Raw genomic sequence first — 19,565 nt, forward strand, 5'->3', positions numbered from 1 at the left:
TATGAATATGAATATGAACATACGTGTATTGTCCTCTGTGAACAATAATTGCAAAGAAGTGACACTAAAAGATGTTTGGTATGTCCCGAACATTAATAGAAATTTATTTTCAGTACTAGCAGCCCAAGATCGAAACTCAAAAAGTGAATTTACGTCTTCAGCAACGGAATGTTCACTTAAGGTAAACGGTGAAGTGTTGCTGTGCGGATCCCGCAAGATAGGTGGCTCCTTGTACAAGGCAAGTATACAACCGTTAGTACCGGAACAGGCAGTAGAAGTGAATATTGCAAAGACTGATAGTACCTTATTGCAGTTATACCATGAAAGGTGGGGACACCAGGAAAAGCGTCATGTAAGAAGAATACTACAGAAGGAGTTAGGTGTAAGTGTTCGATTAGAAAGTGATATTTGTGAACCCTGCATCTATGGTAAATCGCATCGGTTACCTTTTGGCAGTAGACAAGCATCAAAAGTAGCAGGTGAATTCGTGTCGGGAGACGTGTGCGGACCGTTCGATGAATCGTTTCAGAAGAAACGGTATCTAGTTGTGTTCAAAGATAGTTATACAAAGTTTCGCTATGGCTATCTTATCAAAGAAAAATCTGAAGTAAAAACGGTGCTCAGGCATATGCTAGCTCACGCTAAAACTTCGGGACATGTAATCAAAGAGTTCCTAAGTGACAATGGAGGCGAGTTTGATAATGAAGATGTTCGTGCAGTTCTCAGTGAAGAAGGTGTTATACAAAGACTCACAGCGCCGTATACTCCAGAACAAAACGGTGTAAGTGAACGTGACCTACGAACAATAGTTGAAATGGCAAGAACTTTCAAGTATGCAAATGAAGAAGCTGCATTTCCCTCAGCAATATGGGCTGAGTTAGTTTCTACGGCGATTTATGTTCTCAATAGAACAGGAAAATCATCAGTGGAAGGTGTGAGCCCATACGAGCTTTGGCTAGGCAAGAAGCCAAGGTTAAAACATCTACGTATTATTGGGTCTACGTGCTATGCGCACATCCCAGTGCAGAAACGAAGGAAAATGGATAAGAAAGCGGTAAAAGGTTTTCTTGTAGGCTACGATGGTGATGAACGATATAGAATCTGGGTGAAAGAAGAACAAAAGGTTATTTTGTCCAGAGACGTTACGTTTCAAGAAAAACTTGTTGAGTGCGAAGAACATATTGAGTTACCTCTTCGTGATGTGAACTCCGAGAAACCAAATGAAGATCAACACCAAGGAAAGCAAGCAACGGAAGGAGAGAACGACTACACAGAAGAAAAGGATGATGAATCAGAAAACAGTGATGATGAAAAAGAAGTACCAAAATCGCTGACCTTTCGGAACTTAAGAGATCGCTCAAAAATAAACAAACCAGAACGTTTCAACGATTACGTAATGTCGGTAGGAGAACTAGTTAATGAGACTAGTACTCCAGAAACGTATAAAGAAGCTGTCAGCAGCAAGGAAAGTATCTACTGGCGTAAAGCAATGGACAGTGAAATGGCTTCATTAAAAGAAAATCAAACGTGGGAACTAGTGAACCTGCCAGAAGGATGCAAAGCAATTTCAAATAAGTGGGTGTACCGTGTAAAAACGAACCCAGACGGAACCATTGACAAGTATAAAGCACGACTTGTGGTGAAAGGATTCAATCAGCGTCAGGGCGTTGACTTTAGTCAAACCTTCAGCCCTGTCGCTAAGTTAGGCACAATTCGCTCCTTGTTAAGTGTCGCAGCGAGTGAAAACATGCACTTAGCTCAATTCGATGTTTCAACCGCGTTTCTCTACGGTGAGTTAGAAGAAGTTATATACATGAAACAACCAATAGGCTATAGTGATGGCACGAATCGTGTGTGTAAACTCAAAAGAAGTTTGTACGGGCTGAAGCAGGCTCCAAGATGTTGGAACAAGCGTTTTGGTGGTTTTTTGACAAAATTAGGCTTCAAAGTAAGTGAGGCTGATCCTTGTCTGTACATCAGGGAACGAAACGGGAAAAAGGTTTTTGTAGTGTTGTATGTTGATGACGGTCTAGTTAGTTCAACAGAAAAGTGCGAATTAGAGACTTTCTTAGAAGAACTGAAGACTGAATTCAAAGTTACAATCAAGCCAGCATCCTATTTCCTAGGACTAGAGATAGAACGCGCAATCGACGGTTCAATCAAAATAAGTCAACAAGCTTATACAAGGAAAATCCTTCAAAGGTTTAACCTCGATGAATGCAAACCAGTGTCCACACCGATGTTAAAACAGACAGAAGTATCGAAAGAAGGAAAAGAAGAGGAGAAGTGTAATTTTCCGTACCGACAAGCAGTAGGTGCTTTAATGTACTTAATGGTGGGAACCAGACCAGATCTCGCCTATAGTGTTGAAGTGCTTTCAAGATCAATTGAAAATCCTTCGTCAGAAGATGTTGTAAAAGTGAAAAGAGTGTTCAGATACTTAGCAGGAACAATCCGTTACGGTATTGTTTATCGTTCCAAAATAAATTGTGGTGTACTAGAGTGCTTCAGTGACTCAGATTTTGGCGGGTGTAGCAAGACAGGTCGATCGACTTCAGGTGTAATAGTGATATATGCAGGAGGTGCAGTGACATGGCTTAGCCAAAGGCAAAGAACAGTTGCTACTTCAACTACAGAAGCCGAAATCATTGCAGCTAGCGAAGCTGCTAAAGAAGTCACCTGGTTAAGCAGATTGTTCAATGAACTTACTAAACTCAAACACGTTCCTGTTATCGCAGTTGATAACAATGCAGCGGTAAAACTAGCTGAAAATCCAGAGCTGCATCGCAGAACAAAACATATTCAAATAAAGCATTTCTTTGTTCGTGAGAAAGTCACAGATGGGACATTAGGTGTACAACAGATCTCCACAGAAGAACAAGTAGCAGATATCATGACAAAACCATTAGCTAAAACACGAATGCTAGTGTTTTGTAATCGATTTGGCCTTTATTAACAAAGGAAAGTGTTAAGGCAAAGGACAAAATGTTAATAAATCCAAATAGGTTTTGTTAAAAAAAAAAAAAAAAAAAAGAATTATGCTAGTGAGTAATCTTGTAGTCTGTGTAGAAATGAGTGTTTTGGTAAAAGTTCGTAATTGGTTATGTTAGGACGTTCAGTTGGGTAACTTACTGTGGTAACCTGGATTCAATATAGAACACATCCTATAAAGCATGGTTTAATGAACGTCTTGATGAGCTGAGGTGTTTAGTTTTTCTTTCTTGTTTAGTTTTGTTTAGAGGTACGCACGAAGTGGAATAATAAATACAATAGACTGTATGAAGTTTCAGTTCCATTTCTTAGTAAAGATGCAGCCACATCTTTAGAAATTTCCCGAAAATGTCTTATAATTTCGTTAGTATTTAACAAAAAAAAAAGTTTCATTAATAACTGAAGCACACTAATATTTAGTTTAAGAAATCGGAGCGAAGAAGTTTAATCTGTGGCCCGTGCATTTTATAAACTAACAGTTTATAAAGAAAATTTCACACCTCCGACTTTAGCAAAACTTCGCATTCGACATTTTCTCAATAAAAAAGAGAAATTTGGATGTTATAGAATTGACTCAATTCTCCTTCTTAGGAGCGGATTTTCAAAACCGTTGAAATATGTGTTCCCTTAATTTTATAAGAGTTTATATACCGTATTTCTCATCTATAACTCAAACAAATCTTCATATTCAGCACTTTGTCATTAAATAAAGGGAAATATCATATTATACAAATTGCCTCTGCTCCTCTCCTTTGGAGAAGAATTTTTGAAAACACTATAACACGTATTTCCTTGTTTTTATTCAACACTTTATACATCGACTTTTACATCTTCAACTTAAGTGAATCTTTACACGCGGCATTTTGTGAATAGATAAAGGGAAATTTTAGTATGATTTAATCTGCCCTCTTTTTCCCTTTGAAGTGGAATTTTCGAAAACGCCGAAAATACGTTTCCTTATTTCGAATGAACAGTTCATAGACCGAGTTTCATATCTCTAATGCCAATGACTCATGAAATACATTATCTTTGGAATAATTTTAAATCCTCCTTTATTCCTTTTAGAATGAGAATATCTAAAAATGCATCCTTATTCCTTACTTTCATGACGAATTCTCTCATGACATATCCTCTGCAAATTTCACGTTAATGCCTATAGTAGTGCAGTCTGAGTGATAATTAGTCACCCACTTTTACCCTTTTATATATATTATATAGGATAGACTATTTTACTTCATATACCCTTGTTATTTTTAAATTAATGGACAAAAGCACTGAAAATTTCCATCATGTAAATATCGAGACGAGGACATTGTCATATCCTCTCATACCACAAGGTTAAGAGCATTGCCAACCCAACAAACTTATATTTTTTTTCAAATTGCACTGCGTCAGGTTATTACATACTTCAAATCTTCATGTCAAACGAAAACTTACAATGTTACATTTATTATTGCAGTGTTGCAAACTAAGGAAGCTATAGTATCAGAAACATCCAAATTTTGGTGGCCTCTACAGCGGTAGTAATGCAAATGAGAGTGACAGAAGAATGAACATTCAAAGTATTTTAGTGTCTAGTACTATAATCATGGTGTAAATGATTATAAATCAATACTAACACAGTTAGGAGGAATTGAAAATTTTATTTTTCTCAAAAGCTTTTATTTTCAAAAAGTCCTAAGAAACGTACTTCATCTAATTCCATAGTCAGTTTCAATAGGTTTGAAGATTATAATGGCGTTAGACTTATATGATACCTTAAATCATTCTAGAGATATATTAAAATTTGTTAAACTTTGCAACACTTCCTAAAATTATGTAATATCGAGAACTTATTGTATAATACCTACCTAAAACTATTGTCGTAATGTTATAGAAGCAAATTAAATCAAGAATTGTTTTAAAAAGTTCCAACAAATACGCCATTTTAAGCAATATATAAAATTTTACCATTTTTAAAAATATTTCCACAATGGTTTGAGATATGAATTGCTGTAAACGGCATTATGATCTTCAAATTTATCGAAAAACCATCAATGTAATTTGATGTGATACTTTACTAAGCATTTTTTCGGAATAATATCCTTTGAAAAAGCGTCAAATTCTTGTAACTTTGCTACCACTTACTTGAAATACGTCATATGATGACCTCAATATTCGACAATTAAGGTACTTTGGATGTGCATTGCTCCGTCCATGTCACTTAAAGAACCACCAAAATTAAGTTGTTTTTTAATCTTTGTGATATTTCAACGTTCTTAGTCTGCAACACTACAGAACAAATGTGGTATTGCATATTGTTGTTTTACATGTAGATTTGAAATATGTTACAGCTTGACATAGTAATCTTTTAAAAATATAACTTTGTGCTTGGTTGGCAACACTATTAACTTTTTGATACTGCAGAATATGTCAACAATGTCGCTCTGCCGATATTTCAGCGTTTTTGTCCAATAGTTTAAAACTTATAAGGGCGTATCAAGATAAATGATCCACCCCATATATATATATATATATATATATATATATATATATATATATATATATATATATATCAGAATTTACTGTTACAATGTATCCGTGAGGAATCTGATGAAGAGACTAACGAAAGGATTCCCGAAGAAATAAAAAATTGAAAACGTAAGTTTCTAATACTGAACTGGTGTTTTACTTGTATTGATATTATTTTTTTAAAGAGTTTTTACTGGATATTCATTGCATGTGACATGTTTATATATTTAGACACAAAAACTAGTTTTATAGTGGCATTGCACTTTCTATTGTGTTGCCCTTTAAAACGAAGCATTTTCAAATGGCATTTCAGTAATCTAACTAATTCTATGATTTATGGAACCCGGATGTTGAATGCTGCGTTCACAAAAGCTCTTCATTTGACTTCTGATCTTAGTCAACTGAATCCACTTTCTACTACAGTAATCTACGAATTAAATTTTGTTATATTTGATTCATTTTCATTTATATCAGTTTTGGGTAAATTGGTTTTAAAATATAACTTGTTATCGTTGTAGTTCGCCACAAGGATTAACACGTTACATCACAAGGATATTACGTTACCTGTAACGCGTTACGATCACTTAAAATATATCACGTAATATTCACAATTACTTCTTCTAGAAATAATTGTAAAGATGTTCCATGATGTTGTACACATTTATTGATGAATTTTTGAATTTACGTAGTTGAGAAACAGTAAACTGGAAATGTTCATCTCATTTAATTTCCAATAACAAATACTAGAACTTGAAAATTTATTCTTGGAAAATACTGAAAAGTGATCTTTCTTTTTCCAAGGAAAATCTTGTTCTGTTTTTCTGATAACGTTGTTAACATAAATGTAACAAAGGTACGGGAAATTACTTTTTCGTACAAAACATTCCAATGCTTCAACCAGGATGTCAAATCATAGAAATCATAATAGTCCAATTGAGGGAGAGACATGAGTCCTATTAAAAAAAAAAAAAAAAAAAAAAAAAACCTTTGTACTGGATTGTTTCGACATGGAGAGTTCACATATGAGTGAAAATCCATCACCACGGCTACTCACTATCCTCACACCTCGTGAACTGAGGTTCTGCCATCTGGTTCCGAGGTTTTATTTTCCTGGCAACCAGGTGGCGAGTCCTGATTGGCGGAGGGTAGTAAGAGGCTTCATCCGCTTTATTTCCTCTGTAGGTACATAGACAACTTCAAAATGGTACATTTGATAGATAATATGAGCAATTGGTAACAAATACCATACATGACAGATTCTCTTATTAATACAGTAAACAACAGCTTGATTATCACAACAAATTTGTACAGGAGTAAGATAAGCAATTACAATGGCCATCAATTCTGTGACAAAAATGGGATAGGATCGAAGTCCTGTCCATTGAAAGACAATTTTACCGTCAGACATAACCACTTTCATGCTGGTGGGTGTTGCATCAATATACCAAAACAAGAAAGGAGAAAACTCCCGCTAGATGGGTCGTGGTTTCGCGCGTTTACGTGTAACAAAATATTAACAAGAAATCTAAAAAACTGCATATGCAAGTGGGAATGAAGCGTTAGAGACAGGTGTTATTCAAACAATGTAACCTGTAAGGACCTGATGGGCCCTTGCTGATGATAACAATAAGGACCAAGGACACGAACGAACTATATCAAGATATCTTTCATCTACTATAAGTGAATTATTGCAGAAATTAACATTAATGCCTAACTATTGAAGTGCCTTAACGGGCTCTAACTGAGATTTTTCAACATTAATAGCCCACGTTGTAGTGTTAAGATAGTCAACAGCGTGACGTAGATTCTTAGGAGAACAATTAGCAATATGCCATCATAATACACGAGAAATTTAACCAAATTACCTAAATGAATGTCTAGTTCCTGCATAACAAAACATTGCATTATGAGCGGACTTAGGGCCCAGCCCATGGGAAGTTACACAAAAGAAAAAATGTTTCTTTACACTTAATACCAAAATAAGTTCAAGTGTGTAAACTCATAGCTATGTGGTAAAAACCTTGACTAAGATCAATCTTGACTAAATAATCGTCTGGTGAGGTCAGACGAGCCAAATCTGTGATGCATGGTAAAGTAACATGAGAGACCGAACGATAGAATTTTGTCCACAGAGAACAGTCATAAATCACGTATGCACTTTCTCTCTTAGGGATACAAAACACAGGAAATGAATTTCTCACCTGAGGAACACGTTCAACGATCCCACTATCCTCTAGTTGAAGAAGAACTGGCCAATACTTGGGGTTGGTTCTTCGAAGAGCACAAGGCGCCGCTGAAGGGGGGTTATGCGTAACCTCAGGTACACAGCAGAAGGTGCCCGGCGTATCTAAGTACTGTCTTGATCACGCGGATTATTCTGCCATGCCATGTCGGACAGAGAGGACGTGCCATGGCTCCTGGATGCGCAAATGTTGAATAACTTCAATGTTCCTCTCCTGACCGGCTAGATAAAGGAACAACAACCTAGGATCCCGCGGGAGCCATTCCACATTTTCTGGTTGGAGATCCAATTGGACAATGTTCAGCAAGTGGATCCGAAATCTGCATTGGCTGATGGGGAAGATCCTCCAGTGGATTTGCTGGCGCGCCTGCCACTGGAAGGGGTGTCCAGAAGTCAATAAGCTGGGGAACCTCAGGATTCCTGTTTGGGAGCATTCTGTGGACCCTTAATCTTCTTCTTCATGGTCAATGGTTTCGTCTGTGGACGAAACGGCTGCTGAAGGAGCTGGAGGGTGAGACCAGGAATAGCGGTGAGAGACGCATTAAGAGCTGCTGTGCGCCAGTCATATTGGAGGGCGATGCACAAAAGTTAATAGAACAAGAATGAACTGACGATCTGCCTCCGACATCTGCGCAAGAAAAGGATAAGAAATGAGAATGTGTCGAAGTTCTGCCGCATCCCGTTTGCCCAGCGACGGATCCATTTGCAGAAACTAGAGACACGCCACTGCTGCTGCCACGTCGAAAGTAGCTCCGTAAGGGTGCACTTCACTTGATTGGCGTGAGCTTGAGATAATTGACGCACTTGGGTTGTACTCGCCTGGAGGGCATCAAGGAGTGCCTGATTTGCATCTGGAATATTAGACCGAGATTGATCGTCATGATCACTCATTTTCTTCTTCTGCCAAAAGCTATGTAAAGAAGAATGCCCTTCGGGACGCGACGTCGAAGCAACGCTAGCACTTGGTAAAGCACTGGCACTAGCTCTGAAGGAATGCGAGTAGCGTGTACACTAGGGCGAAAAACTGGTGATTGATATGTCAAAGTTCCAAAGTTGGATGTAGGAGATGGTGCCACAGGTGACTGGTGGTTATCAATAGTGACCGCCGGCGAGGTACTCGCAAAGCGTCGTAAGAAATCACGTTAATCGACGTTAAATTAATTGCCAGCTGAAAGGCACTGAGACGTTATAGTAAATGAGTCGCAGCCGAAGCGGAAAAAGACTAGATGGTGAGCACAGAGTAGCGGTAAGCGGGGCTCAACGTACCGAGACGCGGGACTGAATCAATCGAAGTCCCCACGCGCGCGGTCTACTTGCTCCTCTCACTATCCTCACAGCTCGTGAACAGAGGCTCTGCCACCTGGTTTCCAGGTTTTATTCTCCTGGTAATCAGGTAGCGAGCCCTGATTGGCGGAGAAGTCTACATATGACATATATGTTAATTATTAATATATTTGAATTATTGTAATTATTTTGCAAGCTTCCGACAATTTTACTCACCCCTAGTAAGTTTTTAGCGAGATGGAATTTTCTTAAAATAATATGTGGGAGGATTCCACCTTATCTTCCCAGGATTTTGCACTCTGACTTTGATTGCTTTCTTACTGAAACATTAACGGGTTACATGTAACGCTTTGCTAGCGTTATCTTCTAGGACTGGTTGATATTCGATTTATTTGCTTTGCCTCACTTGATTGTTACCGACATCACATAATACATTGTTATGAATGCTTATTATCATAGGTGTCATTAGAACGGACAGATAGGACATGTGTCACCCAACAATTTTTCTGTCTCATGTCTAAAGTTGACAACTGGTCGGTATTTTACTGGTAGGACTGGTGGTTTGATTAAATTATTCTAGGCAGCCTGTATTCTAGGCAATTTTTGAAGAGACACCAGTAATTTCGTTTCCCAGAGTCGGCAACCCTAGTTACGTATCATATAAATATTTAATTTCTTCTATTTCTTACATGTGGTTTGGGTGAATTACACTGTTAAAACTTGGAACAGACCTATCAGAACTTCAGCATAATCTTGTTGTGATATCTGTAAGTTCTGATACAGTAGCTTATTTATTAGATTCTAGTTAGGCCTATGCTACTTTACTATAATATTTGATCATTTATTAAACAGCAATGTTAAGTGCCAAGTTGTAAAAGTTTTAATGATTTATTTCGAGGCGGATGATTCTTTTCAGAACATCTCGTTTTCTTAGTGTGTTTCGTTTTTTTCTCATATTATAATCCAATACATCGAATGTCTTCTCGTATTTCTAAGGAGGGGATATATCTTCCCTCTGGGTTCGCCACTGTATAAGTCTGTGCTTATGAATGACACATTATAATTTTTTTCCATTACGTAAAAGCTACGATAAATCATAAATTTTTCTGTCCAATTAAATCAAATTAAAGTGCACTTAAAATATAGCATGTTGTAACCAATAGTTGAAACCAAATGACGCCAGTTTTTATTTAATAGCAAAATCATTATTGTAGCAGATGAAATGGAAGATCGTAACATGGAGCCATATGGAATTTCCTGAATGACAACATATGAGAATCTTAACTTTATTAAGCTTACTTTGTTGAGAATTTATTGAAAAGACGAAATAAATTATTAATTCTACAAAGTGGTAACCTTTTTAATTGTTCAGCTGAGAAGTGTTAATTACTTGGTCGGAAGCTTACGACATTTCTTAAGTTAATTTTCTCTGTCATCTGGATGTTTGATGGAAACTCAACACTACAACACTGATAACTGCACAAAGACATATTGCTGTTCTTGTATTCAACGTATCATTTTAGAGACTTTTAAATAAATAAAAGTTAAAACATATATTATTCTATACGTCTAATTAACAGAACATTATATTCTTCTTTAGTAGTGTTCGATAATTATTTTTGCTACTTTTATTTTAGTAGGAAATGTGGAGTGTAGTAAAAGATGTTCTAAAATCTAAACAATTGAATAAAAGAGCATTTTATACAGATCTTAACTACATCCCACTTATTTTTTCTTTCTTCTCATTTTCCTTTTCTATTAGGGAATCAGAAGGAAACCAAACTTACCTAAAGCACCAAGTCTGTAGTTGATAGTGACAAGAACGACATCTCTATCCATGAAGTAGTGAGGTCCGTAGATGTAGCTGGCTCCCGTTCCACTCAACCATCCTCCACCGTGGATGTAGAACAGAACGTCCTTCAACTGACCGTCTTCCTCTGGCAACTGTCCACAACAAATTAAAATTAATACATTTTAGCACAATGCTTAGTTCTAACCAGGGTGCGAATTACGGCCAGAGATGAGGAGGGAAATCCCCCTCTGGAAAGCTTTTATTCCTCTTTGGAAGTCAGAAAAAATTCCCAGGGGGGATGCTATTTTCCTCTCCTATCCTCAGTCATATTTCGTACATCATTCAAATTCTTCAATTCAATGTGCTACACGTAAATCCATTTGTAAATTGTTAATACAAAATTCATTGTAAAAGGTAATTTTAACTCATAGCTACACACTCAATTCTAATATCTTGTGAAGTAGTGTATCGGTATGAGATTGGTAGGATCTGGCAATAATAGTTGACAATTGACTGTGGATCAGCGCGACGCGAATGTGAACATGTAATGAGTGAAGACTTGTGTATCATTGTACTGTGTGCTTCCGATGTTTTTCTTGTCAACAGAGTTGGCACGATTATATCAAGTTGATTTAAACGGGGTGTTTTTTTAAAACCTTATCCGCCCTGGAAAAATCACCTAATTCGCACCCTGGTTCTAACTACAAGTATTTCTCAGTGAGAAGACGTCTAGTCTCAGAATCAAGATGGCTACTTTTTTTTTTTTCAACTAATCCACTGAGCACACGGCAGCAAAAGAAGCGCCATATATCACGCTTCATCGGCAAATGGATGAGTCAATTACGTTCTCAAGAGAACACACTTGTATGCCAGGGTACCCAAGTTTGCTATATAAGAATTAAATATAAAATATACTTCACAATGTTTCTGTTTATTCTAAACTGCCCGAGTAGATCTGGCGAGTCGATTCCAAGTCACTGAGTAACAAATATTTTGATCTTTCTCTCCTGTTTTTTCTTTATGACATTTCTATCTTTTTTGCTTCCTCAAAGACTTCCTCCAACCTTCGTCGGCTGCCAATCAACAGTGCAAAAACTATAGGTATCATTTATTTATTTATTTTACGTTTAAGAAAATTACAGTTACGAAGAAGAGATTGTATCAAAGTATAAAACGGCTCTCCCAAGGGAGAGAAAAGTTTTAAAATGTTCATGTTGCCCACCAACCTATGGTTGAGGTCAACAAGAAGACGTTTAACAAACCATTGGATACATGGTCACCTGCAGGAGGGGCAAGGAGAGGACAATGCTTTTTTTCACATACCCTTCGTTTGCACAATTGATGAATTTCAATGGTTAATTCAAAATATTTCGTGTACTACAGTTAGATCTCAGTAGTTTCGATGCTTATTCAAGGTATATTCAGTAAAATGAAGACGTAACTCAGAGGCAAAAATTTCTAACGATTCAGTCGGTCTCCAGAGGTCAGACTTACTAAACACTACTAGGTTGAAGTGCTACAAGACTTCGTGAAAAAAAAGGATAAAAAGACCAGAGTTGTGAAGTGATTGATGGTTGTTACACAAGGGCAATGCATCTGCTAATGCAGGCCCTAGCTGTCAAGCAGTTTCTGATCAGCAAAACATTACTGTGAAGGAGCATCCAACTTATTCACCAGATTTGGCTCCCTGTTCAAGGGAAAACGGGGAATCTCCTGAAGGGTCTTCCAGAAACCTCGTTCCAGTAATGTTACCAGCAATGGTAGCACCGAATGAAGAAATGTGAGAATGCTGATTTGATGTGATTTGATTTTTAGTTTAGCATCCTTGTCGGCAGCGAGGCTGTATAAGACATGGATCTACAGCTTAACGTGGAATCCGAACCACATGACTCCCACCGGGAATCGAACTCGGATTTCCCATTCCAAAGGCACCAGTGTAAATGCTGTAGGGAACTATTTTGAAGGTGATAACATCTCAGAGAACTAATTCTGTAAGTACATTCATTTATTATAGTAGTCTCGGTAGTTTTGTGTGTGTGTGTCACACCTCGTATTTGTAGGATAACATTATTTACCAGCTTGATAGTGCACCTGTTACTGGCCTATATTGTTTATGATTGGTTGCATCTACATTTTACCGATAGATGGATTGGTCGTGATGAACTTATACTTGGTCTATTCTTTTCCCCGACGGAATTGTTTTTATGGAATTTCGTGAAGGACAAACGATAACAAGTAGAGGGGTACGCAGAATTTAATCAAGGGGAATTCAAATACTCAATCTCATATTCTTTCAGAATATACGTGATTTATATATATATATATATATATATATATATATATATATATATATATATATATCTTACCATAGTAAATGCTTAATTTTCCATAACATATTGCTCAAGGAAGAGTTAAAAGAAGCTGTTGGTACGTCACTGTACGAGTAAAGGTTCCAAAGTTGCAGACGTAAATTAAAGGATCAGAGATGCCACTCCAAACATACTTTAAAAATTATTTGGAGATCTGCGACCTACTAATGGGGCCCATGTTGAAGTAGAGATAACAGAAACTTTTTATTGGCAATTCAACTTCAAATAACTCTCCTGATTAGATTTTCGTATTAATCTGACAGGCAGTGGCGGATCTAAAAGGTAAAAACTGGGGGATTGAACTCAGAACCCAGACTATGTTAGGTATTCATGAGTTTACTATAAACTTTCAAAAATATGTAAATAATATCTTTTAATTATTTTTGTCACTTAAAAATCGGGGAAGAGGTTACGCCCCCGGTCAGTCTAGATCCGCCATTGTGACAGAGCCGTTTGGAATACAGTGACTGTGTGACCTCTAGGTTAACACGTAGTCTTTGGATGCAAGTGATCTGAATTCGATTGTCGGTAGGAATACAAAGTATCGGATAATCTCTTGTGGCGGATTTGTATTTCACTTTGAGCACATATTTTGCGTAAGTAGTGAAAAGGTGTTGAGTTCAAAGATCATAGATAATAATGGTCAACATGTACTTGATTAAAATTTATTTTCAATAAGGAATTTCTTTATTCAAAAATGTACCAAAAAATCGTGGAGACTTTTTATATGACCCTTTATATGGACGATTGGTTACTTTGATTTTCTCATTGTGGAAATAGTTCTTACATTCTATATATCTTGAAAGTCATGAGCTTCTTCTGGAAAGGACTCTTTGTACGTTCCAGCAAAGTTTCTGCGATTGTTTATTTTGATTTTATAGGTAGTACAGGAACCAATGTTGAGAATACACTTTTAGAAGTTCCATTTCAATGCTTCACAACGTTAGATGTCAAATATTTGTAATGATAAAAACAAGTAACAGTGTCACATGTACACCACGTGAAGGAGTTTGGTTTGCATGACATAATATTTTCTCAGTTAATATTGAAACTGAAAATGGTGGTAGATTTATACTACTTCCTGTTTTAGTAGAGAGATTAGATATTCTTCGGACACTTAATTGATGAGAGAAAATCGCTTCTCATTATGTATTACCATTTTCGCTCTACAGTGATCACGATAATAGTGGAAACCGTTGATTTGTACCACTCCCATTTGAATACCACGTCCATCAAGAAACTCGATTCCTAACGTTTGGTCCTCTATTTCCTGGCCCAAATTGATGGTAATTAACCCAATAGTTCTTGAGATTTTGTGGCTCCGGGACGGACGGATACACGGACAGATAGGGTGGCCCAAAAGTAGGTATAGAGTCCCGTACTGATGAACTCATTGCTTTTTATATAATTTCTTATTGTTATCCAGGAGGTAGACTTAGTTTGTTCTTATTTGTTCTTAATGTCTGTTCACTTATATCTCAAACTCGGAACTGCCGAAGAAAATAAACATATAGGCTAGAATGTTATACTTGATCAATGCAGGTGTGTATACCTACGGTACTTTTGAGTCACCCTGTATAAAGATATTTTTCTAAACCAAACTTTTTAGTAATATAGATTGTTTTGCTCTATCCTCTTTTGAAAATCCTTTAAATTAATTATGTTCGCAAGTCCTATCCTAACAAATAATCAGTCCAACTGTTACGTTTTGTTCTTGAAATACATGTCAACAAGTGATAAGCGCTTATCTTAAGTAATTATAATGAATATCTTTTTTTAAAAAAAAATGTTAGTATTAGTACACATGATAACATAGTTTAAATGTCAAACCTTTAACTACAACGGTAGACAAAATAATTACATAATCATTACTATCAACAAGAATTATAAAATAATAACGTTCTTTTGGAATATAAATTCCATATTTTTATATTATTATTATTATTATTATTATTATTATTATTATTATTATTATTATTATTATTATTATTATTATTATTATTATTATTATTATTATTAATGTCAATATAAAACTCTCCTGTGCTATCTCAAAATAACTGTTCCTGTCCCTTGTTCAAAAATACAACTGGATAATAAAATCATTGACTTATCGCAGATAGGAACTCAGCAATTCTGAAACCTTTTCTTCATTTTCTGATACATAAATGTTAATGTGGAAGAGGACTTACTTTTGGAGTGTAGACGTTGAGATAGAGACAGTCCTCGCTTCCTTCTGGCTCAGGGTCTGACTGAAATATCCACTCCAGCTGGATGCACTGAGATTTATCGTCTACGGCCTCGAGAACAGAATCCCAAGGATCCACAGGACGAGGGGACTGCAACAATTTAATTATTTACGTAATACATCTATGATGTTCAGAAGTCTCTTTGGAAAGAGTACTTTCAATACGCTTAAAACAAAATACGCAGTATTATTTAATAAGGGCTCTGATGAGCATAATTACTCTTATCTTAATTAAAATAACAACAAAACCAGTTTTAAAGCTTGTTGAGAAACTGTTGGTACCATAATCATGTTCAGTGTTTCTTCCAGACATGCTTTTAAGTGGGCACTGACCCCCGGAGCTCTAAGAGTGCTTCTCCCCCCAGAGGAGACCAAAATAATACGTCTATAATATATAATAAATAGAATAGTACCAGCAGTGCTCCTCCTCGGAATACTGAGTGTCCCCCCCGGAACATTGTTTTTGAAAGAAACACTGATCATGTTAATGACAAAATTATAGCAGCCACAAGGACTACTTAAAAGAAATATCCGTTGAATAGAGGAAAATCCCAGGAATAAAGGAATACATATTAGAGTGGCACTTATTTTTCAGCTTCCGAATTTTCTTGAGTCTCGCCCATGAGAAAAAATAGCTCAATAGAATAGCTTAAAAGCAATCAATTGAGGCAAAAATATTTTTATTATAAATAGTCATTATTCCTATAGACCAGATTACAGAATATGATTAATCTTTTATTTTCATTCGGTTGAATCTGACAAATTTCAAATTTTTTGTACTTAATTTATTATTATTTTATCTTTCAAATTCCTCTTTTCAAAGCCTAAAAGGGTTAGGGATTATGTCCGGATTTTCGGTTTTTCTCTTATGTTCATTGCTAATAATTCTAGTGTAAATTAGCTTCACAGTTTGTCTGAAACTTGGTCACACAAATAATGTCAGAAGACTGTAACTGCTGGAAATTGAAACACACATCCTCTCCCAAATTAAGGAGGGAAAAGAAATAATTTCGAGATCACTTACCCTGAATCTGAGCTCTCCAACCGGAGGCTTTGCGTATGGAATTCCTCGGAACGCATGGAAAGTTGACCCTTTTCGTGATTTCATGGTGGTGCCCTGAATCCTCCCCAACTTGGTGTCAACAATGGCACCAAGGGCCTCGGATGCCACACATAGCACTAGGCACAGGAGCACAACAGCTGAGGTATCCATCGCAAAGCACTCTCGCAGGACAACTGAATCATCTGCAAGTGTCTGCGTGAAGCACGTTCAAGGTCAAGTCAGAGTTCAAAAGATAGCTTGTGACTGTTGATTAGATATTAATTAGAAAAATATTTCTTGTCTTTCGGAAGTGAAATAACGTTAATATTAATTGTACAGCAAATGGTTTATAGATGTTAGCAATGGATGCCAATTGATCCGGCTTTCTAATGGAAACCCGCTTTTATTATATACATATATAGGGTTATAAAGTATAAACCCTCCTCACATTTGGCTGGTCCTTTTTTGTTTAGCAGCTGCCTCTTTTCTTGACACAGTGTTTCCATCATCAAATTTTCTCAGCAGTTGACTTGATTAACTATAACTCTTGATAACGTTTATTTCTATGAAACAGTTGTCTTCATAAAACAAATTTTATACACTTTATCTTCATTTTATTCAAATAAAAAAAGGTTATTGGAGTCAAAGCATGTTTTAAATACTCAAGTGTTTCAATGCCGCATATTAAAGCATCAAAATTCTATATGATGAACTTCATGTTATCTATGCGTACTACTTTCATTAGGTAGATGTAACTGGGATTTTAAACTCAGAATCTTTCTGATTTTAATTTGCTCTTTCATCCCGAATTTGGAAACTCAATAATAGATGTTATTTATGAAAATAAAATGTATTGTTACTTTAAGAGTCATTCATGCACTCATGAGCAGCAGCGTAATCAGGGTTTTCTTGATCGATCAATCCAAAGATTTCAATAAGAGTCTCAACAAGTTTCTACTTATTTCTTGAAAGTTATTACATATCATTTGTTATTGACGATGTGATATACAAGGTGAAGAGTAATGAGTTATAATGTACGCAGGAGCCGTGCACACTGTATTTGTCCACCACAAAGTCGTATTGGCGGAAGTTGGGATCTAACCAGGGACCACATGCACTAGAAGTTAAATCTCTACCACTGAGTCACATCACAAAGAAAGGAATCAGATTAATACTGTTAGCAATCAATGTAGCTATAATATTTAGGACCAAAGTCATTACACATTTAGAAGAGAACTGAAAACAGTTGTTTCGAGGCCAAAACTAAAGGAGAAGATAACATTTATATTATGAAGGTCATGGTTAGAATAAGATAAGTAAACAAAGAACGCAATAAAATTGAAATTAGGTCAGATTCATTAAAAAGATTAAAATTACATAAAAGCATAGCATTCATAATAATTTCATATAATTTTTTTTTGCCATAAGCTTCATTATTAATAATTTCTTAATAATTTGAACGAATTATCAGCAAATACAAAGAATAAAAATAGGAAGCAATAATTTAAAAAGGTAGTAGGTAATTATCTCAACAGGAAACTATGATTTTCAACATGAACAATGAATACAAAAATTATTATATGAAATTACGATTATCATTTCTAGATACATCCGGTAGAAACGTTATTAAAGATACTTTAAATCAAATTCCAATGATATGTACTGAATTACACGTTTACAAATACAGTCTATACTTACAATGAATTCAATTCCATTTCTGATAATTACATATTTACAGGTAGGATCTACATGGGCTCAGTTCCAATTTTGGATACATCAAGAGAACAAAATACTTATTTGGTCATCAGCTATTCAATTAACTTTGCAATTATGTGAGACCTATAATTTATTCCAAGTTTATAAAAAGATCGCAGGACATTTTGCAAGTTCATTCGATTGTGACCTGTGTAAGCATAATACCTAATAATTCTTTTTTCAAATGGCAAACTAGGTGAAATGTCCATTGTTCGCACGGGAAGAATAGATTTATGGAGAGTATTTGAACCTTTTTTCCTTAAGATGCGCTTGGGGGATGAACTTGGATTTAAATGGTATCGGAAGTGCCACTATTCATCTCAGCGCCAACGAAAACTATAGATTAGACACTGTTATCTGTCTTTTTATACTATTCTTATACGTCAATTCCTTTAACCCCTTCTCTTGCCGAAAAGATTATTTTAACCTAAGCGATTGCAGGTGCACTCATCTACCGAAATAATCAAAATCGGCCCAGTGGTGGGACCGTGGTGGCTCAGTGGTAGAGCGTCCACTTCTGGCGCAGGGGGTCCCTGGTTCGATTCCCGTTCACGCCAAGTGAACTTTGTTGTGGACAAACACCATGTGCGTGGGTTTTGTTGGGATTCTCCCGTTTCCTCCCACTTTCTTCATTGCACCATTTCATTCATTTCTCATTATCAACGTCCCCTTTACCCTAGCTGGCATAATCGTGGGATAAAACTTAAAGATTTCATTTTTTCGGTCGAGTGGTCTACGAGGAGTTTTTCGTTAAACATTGTCACCAAAACTCCTTGATACACACGTATTTACTCTGTCCGTCTCCCTTCCGGGAGGCAAAACATGTAAAGACTTACTTGATGGATCAGCATCCGTTCGGGCAAGGATGTTTGCCATAATCGATTAAGCATCCCAAAAATATGTTTCATCTTCATAGTTAACTCTTTACTAAGACCAGAAGTAATAGGAATCCATTACAACTTCCGGTTTCAATAATGATCTACATAGAACGTAAGTGATAAGAGATAGTGAGAAGCGGTTTTTGGACTCAATTTAGCCTTTTAAAGAAATAGGTTTCGTATTCTCTCTTTATTGTCTATTCATAGCAGAAATCAACCACTTTTGGTTTTAACGTTGATCGCCATGGAGTAAAAACGGTAATCAATAGTTAGATATGGTTTCCTGAAATGAATTATGGTTCCCTAGAATTGGTTAGATTCCAACTCCACTCTAATTTGTTTACTAAAATGAGAAGAAATTAGTAGAAATTTACTGTCACTTCCGGTTTCAATAATGATCTACATAGAACATAAGTGATAAGAGATAGTGAGAAGCGGTTTTTGGACTCAATTTAG

General features: G+C 36.2%; 1 protein-coding gene across 1 annotated transcript in view; it reads right to left on the reverse strand.

The window, feature by feature from the left end:
* The window catches only part of LOC145669052 (juvenile hormone esterase-like), a 42,068-nt gene extending 25,378 nt beyond the window's left edge, over window positions 1-16,690 (reverse strand). The window contains exons 1-3 of the mRNA XM_081737413.1: window positions 16,459-16,690; window positions 15,379-15,525; window positions 10,816-10,972 (exon numbers count right to left, since the gene is read on the reverse strand). Coding sequence (XP_081593539.1) covers window positions 10,816-10,972; window positions 15,379-15,525; window positions 16,459-16,647 — 493 coding nt within the window. The 5' untranslated portion in view covers window positions 16,648-16,690. The remainder of the gene's footprint in view (window positions 1-10,815; window positions 10,973-15,378; window positions 15,526-16,458) is intronic.
* Between the last annotated feature and the right edge of the window lie 2,875 nt (window positions 16,691-19,565).

Source organism: Thermobia domestica, chromosome 13, assembly GCF_964235325.1.
Source record: "Thermobia domestica chromosome 13, izTheDome1.hap1.1, whole genome shotgun sequence".
Taxonomy (NCBI): Eukaryota; Metazoa; Arthropoda; class Insecta; order Zygentoma; family Lepismatidae; genus Thermobia; species Thermobia domestica.